The sequence below is a fragment of the Castanea sativa genome, chromosome 6 (assembly GCF_040712315.1).
Source record: "Castanea sativa cultivar Marrone di Chiusa Pesio chromosome 6, ASM4071231v1".
In the NCBI taxonomy this organism is placed as follows: Eukaryota; Viridiplantae; Streptophyta; class Magnoliopsida; order Fagales; family Fagaceae; genus Castanea; species Castanea sativa.
In genome coordinates, this window is record NC_134018.1 from 23,573,657 (window position 1) to 23,584,336 (window position 10,680).

At 38.9% G+C, this 10,680-nt stretch overlaps 1 protein-coding gene across 1 annotated transcript; it reads right to left on the bottom strand.

The window, feature by feature from the left end:
* Window positions 1-6,628: 6,628 nt before the first annotated feature.
* LOC142641294 (bidirectional sugar transporter SWEET2) lies at window positions 6,629-10,410 on the bottom strand. The gene is made up of 7 exons (XM_075815695.1): window positions 10,111-10,410; window positions 8,703-8,739; window positions 8,385-8,601; window positions 8,128-8,286; window positions 7,907-8,026; window positions 7,611-7,746; window positions 6,629-7,310 (listed from the first exon to the last, which is right to left on the bottom strand). The coding sequence occupies exons 1-6, from the start codon at window positions 10,163-10,165 to the stop codon at window positions 7,633-7,635; spliced, it is 702 nt and encodes a 233-aa protein (XP_075671810.1). The 5' UTR covers window positions 10,166-10,410; the 3' UTR covers window positions 6,629-7,310; window positions 7,611-7,632.
* Between the last annotated feature and the right edge of the window lie 270 nt (window positions 10,411-10,680).

The following is a 10,680-nucleotide window of genomic DNA, read 5'->3' on the forward strand; positions in this document are numbered from 1 at the left end:
CTTGAAAATAGGGTTTGAGTTTTCGAGCTGCAGTCACAAGAGCGAAAGCGAGTTTCTCCATCCGTGGGTATCTTTCTTCTGCTCCTATCAGCGCCCAGCTGATAAAGTACACGGGCTTTTGTATCTTCCCTTCCTTTCTGATCAGAGCTGCACTTACCGCTGCTGATGAGATGACAAGGTACAGGAACAATTCCTCCCCTGGCGTGGACGGACTAAGCAATGGCGGGGCAGAAAGATATGCCTTCAACTCTTCAAATGCCCTTTGGCATTGGTCCGTCCATGCGAAAGATCTCCTTAGTGTTCTGAAGAAAGGGAGACACTTGTCCGTCGCTCTTGATACGAACCTGTTTAAAGCTGCTATCTTCCCTGTCAAGCTTTGCACTTCCTTCACCGTCCTCGGAGAAGACAGTTCCATAATCGCTTTGACTTTCTCTGGGTTGACTTCAATGCCCCGCTAGGACACCATGAATCCTAAGAATTTTCCAGCGGTTACTCCGAATGCGCATTTGCTTGGATTCAGCTTCATTTTATACGCTCGAAGAGTGTTGAAAGTCTCCTGGAGGTCCCTCAGATGATTTGACACCTTTGCGCTTTTCACCAACATATCATCTACGTAAACTTGGACATTCCTGCCAATTTGGTGCGCGAACATTTTGTTCATTAGTCGTTGATACGTGGCTCCTGCGTTCTTGAGTCCGAACGGCATCACCTTGTAGCAAAAAAGCCCTTGGCTCGTCACAAATGATGTTTTCTCTTGATCTGTCTTCTCCAATTTAATTTGATTATACCCTGAGAAGGTGTCCATGAAGCTCAACAATTCATGTCTTGTAGTGGAGTCTACTAAGGTGTCAATGAGCGGGAGTGGGTAACTATCTTTAGGGCATGCTTTATTTAGATCCGTGAAGTCAACACACATTCTCCACTTCCCGTTTGATTTCTTGACCATTACCACATTGGCCAGCCAATCAAGGTAGTAGACCTCCCTAATGAAGTTTGCTTCTCGCAGCTTCTGCACTTCCTCTGCCACGACTCGATCCTGTTCGGGGGCGAACACACGCTTCTTTTGTCGAACTGGAGAGAAAGAAGGTGATACATTCAATTTGTGAACTATGATTGTTGGATCTATTCCCGGCATGTCGTCATGGCTCCATGCAAACACGTCTTGGTTTTCTTTGAGGAATAACAGGTTCGCATGTCGAACCGTTTAGTCGACTGAGGTTCCGATCCTGGTGGTCCGATCGGGCCTTGAATCATCTAGTCGTACCTCCTCCAATTCCTCCACGGGTTCTGCTACTGTTCTCTGTTCCTCGATGTTCATTGCCTGTACGTGGTCATCCATCTCCATCATGGCAACGTAACATTCCCGCGCGGCCACCTGATTTCCGCGCAGTTCCCCAACTCTGTATTCGGTGGGAAACTTGATCATCAGATGGTAGGTAGAGGTGACGGCCTTCCAAGCATTTAGAGTGGGTCGTTCGAGTATGGCATTATATGCTGAGGAGCAATCAACCACGAGAAAGGAAACATCTTTGATTATTTGCTGCGGGTAGTCTCCTACCGTCACCGCCAACGTGATGGATCCTAAAGGATAGACCCAGGTTCCTCCAAAGCCAACGAGGGGCGAGCATGCCGGGATCAGGTGCTCTTTAGCAATCCCCATCTGCTGGAACGCGGGGTAATAAAGGATATCTGCTGAGCTCCCATTGTCCACCAAAACTCGGTGGATGTTGAAGTCCCCTGCCTGTATGCTAACCACGAGCGCGTCGTCATGGGGGTGGTGAAGGCACCGGGCTTCCTCTTTCGAAAACTCGATGCGGGAGCTGTTCTGTCGTGTTCCTTCTGGTAAGGAACCTGTCGACTGGACGCTTTGAACCGTCCGTAAGTAAGTTTTTCGGGCCTTTTTGGATGACCCGACAGAAATATTGCCCCTACAATCATCCGTATATCTCCTACGGGTGGCCTGGGACGCTCATTTTCCCGTCTAGGATTCTGCTCCTAGGGTTGATCCGTTCTCTCCTTCCTTACGAACCTCTGCAACCTTCCTTGCCTGATAAGGGCCTCGATCTGTTGCTTCAAGTCATAACAGTCCGTCGTATCGTGGTCGTGATCGCGATGAAAACGGCAGTATCTATCTCTTGGCCTCTTGTTCGGATCTCCTTTCAACTTGCCTGGGAACGTCAAGGTTCCTTCATCTTTGATTTGCATTAACACTTGGTTAATTGGAGCCGTGAGGGGGTGAAGCTTGTAAATCTTCCCGAAGGTGGTTTGGATCTCCGGTCTTCTCGTCGGTCTCTAGTTCTTGCCATCTTTCGTCCGTTGTCCGGTTTCATATCTTCCTGTCTTTCCTTTTTTCTTGGCTTATAGTCCTCTCGGGCCATCAAGGCATCCTCGGCGCTCATGTACTTCGTCGCCCTGTAATACACGTCGGACATAGTTTTCGGGTCATTTTTGCATAGAGAGAACAAGAACTTACCCTGTCGCAGCCCGTTCGTGAATGCTGCCACAAGTATCTTGTCATCCGCCTCGTCTATCAAGAGGGCTTTCTTGTTAAAACTGGCTATGTATGACCTTAAAGTCTCGTCTTCTCTTTGCTTAATACTCAATATACACGCAGTAGACCTCTTATGCCGATGACTTCCGATGAAGTGTGATACGAACTGTGCGCCCAATTCCTTAAAAGTTCCGATGGAATTGGGTGTCAGTCTACTATACCAATCTCTCGCAGGGCCTTTCAAAGTGGTGAGGAAAGCCCTGCACATGATTTCATCCGGCACACCCTGAAGATGCATTAGTGTTCTGAAAGATTCCAAATGATCCAATGGGTCTTTAGATCCGTCGTAGTTCTCCATATGAGGCATGCGAAACTTTGGAGGAAGGGGGCATGAATTCACTAGCGCTATGAAAGGCGAATCCGTTCTGTGGACTAGGTCGTCCAGGTTACTGGATACCCATCCTCTAAGGGCGTTCATCATCACATCCATACGTTCCCTCATCTCCTGCATTTCGGCAGCTATGTGAGTTGGCAAAGTGTCTGAGACATATGGTCGATTGGTTTCTTGTCGCTCGGGTCTAGTTGGAGCGTTGCTGCCCTCAGGTCTTTCTGCGTTTCTTCCTTCCGGACTAGCGCCCTCCTGGTCTTCCTCTGGTGCACTTGGGTGTGCGGTCCTTTGTCGCAACTGTTCTTCCAAATCATGATTCTGCTTGGTGAGGCGCTCAACCGCCGCTGCAAGCGTTTGGACTTGCCTCTCTAGAGCTGTGGCGTGCGGTTCGTCGCCTTGATTGTTGTTTGTTGCCATCGATCGAGTGAGTACCATGCAACTTTTTGTCTCAGGAATAGAGCGAGGCTGAAGTAATCGAAAGATTTTCTATTTCCCACAGACGGCGCCAACTGATGATGCCAAAAAAAATCACCAGTAAGTCGCAAGCACTCTACTCACCAAAGCAACACCTGCAAAAAAGGAAAAAAGAGGACCTAAGAGAGAGCACCGGTGTGGTGTCGGCCAAAAACCCTCTGAAGGTCAAGTTAGAGTCTTATTTTTCAACCCTAGAGTGCCAGAGTTGAGATAATTATGCGTACCTTGCTTTGTGAGGGTTTTGGAGTATATATAGTAGCGTAGGGCCGAAATTCACACCTTGGTCAAGAAGTCCTTTCCTTCTAGGAGAGTAACTTGTGGAATTTCGTATTTCTTAGAGTTCTTTTCCTTATATGAATCTTCAATCAAGGCTAACGTGTAGTGCAAGAATTCTTCATATATACGTTGGCGTGAATTACAATCAAGGCCACGTCAGCCCCAATCATATAGTGTGATTTGAGGTAGCCCAGAGAACGACGGGAGAAATTATGTGCGTGCATTCTACTCGTCCATCCACTACGCATCCATCCTCCTTGGTCATATAACCTGTCACCCTATCGTAGCGATTTTAACCATATGTGGTGGTACCGTCATGTTGATTTTATCCCCTATCAGTGCTGTTGTTCATAATGGGAATGGCGAAGTGATCGCTGCTATTTCTGCCAAGGGTGGCGTTGTGAGGGATAGTGAAGAGGTGGAGGTGATGGCTTGCTACAAAGCTCTTGAATTTGCTCTAGACTCTGGTTTTATGGAGGTGATTTTAGAAGGTGACAATGCAACAGTGATGAAAATAGTATCACAGGCTCAACCAAACTTATCTCGGCTTGGGTTAATTTATAAAGATATTTGGTGCTTGGCTACAGGTTTTATATCCATTTCGGTTAATTGTGTTAGGCATAGTGCCAATAGTGTTGTTTATGCTTTGACAAGATTTGCTAGATCATCCGATAATGAAACTGTATGAATGGAGGAGGATCCTCCACACCAGTAGTGGATGCTTTGTATTTGGATTCTAGTCTTCTGCATTAATGAATATTATTTGGTTCCGGCTTCAACAAAAAAAAAAAAAAAAAGACCATAACACAGTTTTCTCTCAAATAATGAAAAAAATGACATAATTCATGCTCTCAAAAATAGTTTCCTTACATTTAACCTCTATCGTGATTCAACTAGAAAAAGGGGAAAAAAAAACCTCTAACTAAATTGTATCAAACGTGTATTGACATGCTTTATAAAGTTATTGATGTTGTCTTTATTAGTTTAAAGAGCATTATTGGCATATAAACTCTTTGATTGAATATTATTTCTCATGCTTCCTTACACCATTCGTAGTCAGCCATCCAAATCCAATTTAACACTCGCAGTCATTTTCAGGATTTCTTAATTTTAAACAACATATTCCAAAGCTTATAGTCAATCTACCATGTCATTTTTATGTGTCCACTGCAATTATAGCACTAAGTGCTCAATCTTATTTTGTTTCATTTTGATATTTGAACATTTATTTTATTTATATATATATTTTTTTTTTCATTTTGATCTCCGAAAACCAGTGCGAAAAAAAAATTATATTTTCTTCATTTTGATATCTAAAAATTTATTTTATTTATATATTTTTTTCATTTTAATATCTAAAAACCAGTGGGGGAAAAAAAGGACTTGAATGTAGTGGCGGCTCTAGGATTTTTTTTTCTTCAGGGGGTTCATTAAGAAACTTATGTTAAATAAAATTTAATAAATAGATAACTTAAATATGTCAAGTAATCGACAAAAAAAAAAAGGTCAAATGCAAATACATGAAATTTTACAATTTCCTTCTACAACTTTTCATATTTTGAAATCCTTACATGATAATTCATTATGATTTGTCATTATCTATCTTTATTTTTTAAATGACTAATTTTATAATAGAATGTTATCATAACATAATAACAATACACACATGTAACAAACCACCTATATTTACTAATTATTAAATTATATAAATTTATATTATACACTAATACATGCACACATATACACAAATAACATTATAATAATAAATAATGCACGCAATCAATATCAGACACATAGTCACACAAATAATATATAAATTTATAAAGAAAAGAGAATTCACAAACACTCGCATTTTACTCTTAGAGTTAGAGATACTAATAGTCATATAGAAAAGAGATTCATGAGAGAGAGAGAGAGAGACAGAGAGAGAGAGATTGAGATTTGCACTATATATTGTTGGTTGGTTTTGGGATGAGTTGATTTGCATTGTTGTTTGGTTTTGGACACGTCTAATCTATGTCAGAGTGTGTAAGATTTAAGTCAGGGTGTACATAACTATTTTTAGTGTGCGTTTGGACTGCACACTTAACGTGTGTTTTTGCGTTTGGCATTTGAAGTGGGACCCACGGGCATTGTGCATGTTTTAGCCATTCACAAGATAAGTTGCGTTTAGCATTTTCTTAGGTCCCACAGCACTGTTCATGAACCACCAAACTTAGCAAATTTCTAGGAAAATTTGGGTCCCACAGCACTATTCACACATTTAAAAATTATTTTGCTATAGTATTTTCAATCATAAGTTTTCAATTTCCAACAAATAAGCAGTATCCAAACAGACATTTAAAGGTAAATTAAACTAATAAAAAATATTGTATATATATATATATATATATATATATATATATATTTTTTTTTTTTTTAAGTTAGGTGGTTAAAATGAACCCCTAAAGAACAAGTAATACCGCACCAACTTGAAAATTTTATGAATTTCACTTTCTTGCACTCACTTTCTTACTTTCTTATAGCCAATCTATCATGTCTTTTTTATTTATTTATTTATTATTTAAAAACAAACACACACTAAGGTGAGAGAGGACTGGGTTCTAATCTAAAAGCGCACCACACACTTCACTAAAAAACTAATGGTAACTTTTTAAGCCATGTCATTCTTTTTATTGATGCTCTGGACATTTCATAGATTTGAAAAATACTTTGTTATCATCTAGGTCTTGAGGCGCAAATAAATTACAGCTACCTAAAGCTCATCAAACTTTTAACGCAAAAATAGTAGTCACTGCATGGTGATGATAATCGACAATTTAACATGTTAGGCGTATCATTCAGGATCTTGCAAGTAATTTCAGAAATGAAAGGGTAACTGGAGCTTTCTGAAGCCCAAAACCGACTAGCAAGAGAATCAAGAGAGGTATAAGCATATATAATTGGCAAGCAGTTAATCTGCAATGTGAGAAGGAAAAAGGGAAAGCAACAGCAATATGTTGATCAAAAGTCATACGAGAAATCAACTGATTAACATGTGAGAAAGATTATTCAAATTGTAGCCTAGAAAATAATTTCAAATATAAGGGCAACCAAGAAATCTACGACATTTAGCTTACATAAACTGTAAGCAGGTATGTAAAATTACAAATAACATTACCAGTGACTTGAGAAAGAAAAGTGAAAACCACAGCACTTAATAATACAAGCAATTGACAAGCAGGCGGTGTGCAGATCTTCACGCCAGTGCTTGGATCTCTGATAGTGTATCATTTCATCTATATCAATAGTGCAAGCTGATAAAGCCATATCAAAAAAGGGCTTTACAGGTTTAGAAATTTCTGTGGCAATTGCAATCAGCCAACTATGAAGTACTGCTGATTTGATGATCTTTTCCTTAGACACAGTTTGAAACCACATATTTATATAGAAACACATTTAGGAGGAAAAGAGAATAGGAAAAGGAGACAAAAGACAGGGTGATTCAAATATGCATACAGACATACATACATACATATGTATATGGATGCTCAAACACACAAGGACAGAGAGACAGTGGGGGAAGGAAGCAGGTTGAATGGCTCAAGAAATGGTTTTAGTTTCAAGTTGGAACTTTCTCCGTTCTTTATTTCAAGTAGTTTGCCTTCTTACTTCTTGTACAAAAACAGCATCGGCTTTCACCTATTAATAATACAAAAATCAGATCCCACTAACGCAATTATTAAACTGCAAATAAAATTTACAAGCACACGTTTGTGCTAAGAGAAGCAGTTTGCTTCTGCGTGTGTGGAACAAGAGGAGCATAACACCTATTTTCTTGGACAGTAAATTTGATCACTCCAAAAGGTCTTTCTTGTCCACACAAGGAAAGAGTAGAGGAGGGCTTCCCATCACAGGAATACCAAAGAGAATAGAATCATCTCACATGATAAAAACAATGACCTAATGACTCAAGCAAAAACAATGCATCTGTGTCGTTACCTCTGCCTGTCATCATAGCTACTCATCCATATGACACTATCAAAGGTTCTCTGGAATCCTCTCTTGATCTGTTGCTATAGTAGAAGTACAACACCAATTGTACAATCCCCAAAATGGTTCCCATCCCATTTGGGACCTGAAATTCATACAGAAATAAAATATTTACTCGTGGGAATATACACAAGCCCACATATAAAAAACTGAACTGGTAAAAGCATTGGTATCAAAGAAATTAGAAAATAGAGGGAGACAGAGACAGAGAGAGAGGAGCAAACAATGTGCTGAGGGAAGCTTACATAAATGAATGGATCATAATTACACAGTCCATATAGAAAGAAAGATGAGCTCATTAGGAAGGTGGAAAGGGAGAGATAAAATGGCATAAATTCTACACTCTTTGTCCGGATCACCAAATTCTGAAGGATATAACAACATACAAAAAGTCATCAAAAGTTAAGCAATTAAAGAGACAACCATTTCTAGCAAAAGGTATGCAAATGCCTGATATAAAACTTACAATTATAAACAATGGAGAAGCAAACATTGACACAAGGGAAGCACCACTCAGTGTTCCAACAAAGATCCACCGCATCATACGGTCAATAATTTGCAAGCTTCCAGCCACTACAATTGCAAACAACGCAAAAACTACCAGCAACAAACCAAGCATCCTCAACTGCCAGCAACATTTAAGGGGAAAGTGATTGACAGCTTAGAATTAGACAAAAGGCTTTCAGGAATTTCATCATCATATCAAGTTTGCGTATATTTAACCTTTTTCACTTTCTCAGCATATACTATGAAGAGTATGATGTAGATCAACTGAAAAACTGCACCGATTGAATTGACAGTTGTAACCAATACATTGTCAGAAGATATGAGGGGGGTACCGTACCACATGCAGAGCAAGCAATTCAAAAGGGCATATATATATGGCAGCCCTGAGAACTGTTCTGTTGACTGGTTTCTGATAATTCTCCTAAAAGTGGGCCTGAATTTTTTGTTGTTATTGGGAGGATGGGGGGGGGGGAACTAGTTAGGGCATGAAATAAATCTTATAAAACAGGAAGACTATTCAGGTCTGAAACTTACATAGGGGATACAAACAGCCCAAAAGCAAAGATGTTTCCTGCAACAAATAAATGTGCATATTAACATATCATAATTCTAAGATATTAACCATTATATTCCTATTTTCTTATGATTAGAGCAACACAAGAACTAATCTCATAAAATCCAATCTTTCATAACAATCTTGAATGTTGTAGTTAAGAGCGAATTAAAATTTTGATGGTTACCTACCCCTCCACACACACACAAATCTCTGATGGTTCCAAATTTGTTAGAATAAAAGCACATCTGTTTCCTTTTCTGAAATGCACTGCTTCTCTTATTACCATATTCATTTGTAGATATACTCAAATTTCCAGTGTAATTCTTGGGAACAATATTGACATTAAACAAGCCCCAGAGCCCAAATTTCCTAAAGGAGTGTCTAAACATGACTCCCCTCAGCACTTGCCAAAAGTGCATGTGAAAGCAACCCCAGTGCAGCATGTATTTGAAGTGAAACTATAGTAGAACTTGTATATCAAATGAAACGTTCCTTATGTACCAATGCTTTCAGTAGCCAATAGAGATGCACTAATCCTACATTTCAGAACTCTAGTGCTTCATAAGAAGGTGAAAAAAAGAAAAAGAGAAGAACACATGTTCAACTTCTAGACTAAGCCACAGAATTCAATACCCACATTGGGCTCTAATGTTACTAGCTCACAATTGCTAGATGGATTCTTTTTATCAGTGCAATATAATTACTTCTTCCTTTTAGAAGCCAACAACTCTCGCATATGACTCTCAAAATCATGCAAGGTACCAGTACTTAAGAAAGCTGAATCAAAGGGTACAACGATCAGCAGTTTTTTTTTTTTTGCTTTCAATTACCAAAATCAGGATAAATATATGGATTATTCTAATAACAGAAAACATAATGTGTACTCCCACAACTACGGGCAACTCTTAAAAGATTCTTCCGAAATTATCAACCTCTTTATTCATCTTTCAACAAAACCACAAGAAGGTTCGATAAGTTCTTAACAAAATGTCTGATGAATATCGATATTCCTATTCTTCAATTTATGTTAAGAATGCAAGAAAAAAACTAGAACTAAAGCCATTAGAACAATAACCAATAAGTTTCTTAATGATAGGAATTCCCAACTCCAGAAAATTAAGACTTGGTCTTTGTTCATGTAAATAAAAAAAAAAATTTTGAAGCGGGTAGAACAGGAACCAATGGATTCCATAGAAAAATGGTGTGTTATCTTTGTTTTGGAAAAAAAAAAGCTTTGTTGCTGTCTTTTTTAATGCGACTCTCTTTGGTTTAAAGCCAAAAGAAAAGAAAAAAAATCCCAAAACCAATAATTCAGCTAAGTTATCACAATGGAAAGAAAAACCCAGAAAATATAAGGAGACAAAGAGAGTGACAGAAGAAAAATACCTGCGACTCCAGCTGCATCCTTGCAAATTGCAAGAACAGAAGACGAACTAATCATCAATAAATAAATAAATAAAATTCAAAAGCAACACACCCAACAAACGATCAACCAAACCAAACCAAACTTCCAAACCCAAATGTTTATATCATTATCACATTTCCAACTCCCACCCCATTCTTTCAAATATATCCTCTCTCTCTCTCTCTCTCTCCACGTTTATAAAAAAATTATAATGGCATCATGGCAATTGCAAATTTGCAAGCAACTCTTGTTTTTTTTTCTTTCTCGAAGGCGACAATTGCAAGCAACTTGCAAACGAAATAGTAATATAAATTGGGCCACCTGTCAGCCTTTTTTCTTATTTGTGTATTTTGGGAATGAATATGTTGTTGGGTATGGAGCTTGTCTTCTTGGTCTTCTATTCTAGTGTGGATAGAAATATTTGTGAAATTGAGCGTAAAAAAGATTATTTATTTTTAATAATTCGATTAAAAAAAATTGAATTCTAGATTGAAAAGATTAGGAAGTGGGGGTGAACAAGAACCATTGAAAAACAGCGAGTTTGTTAGTGG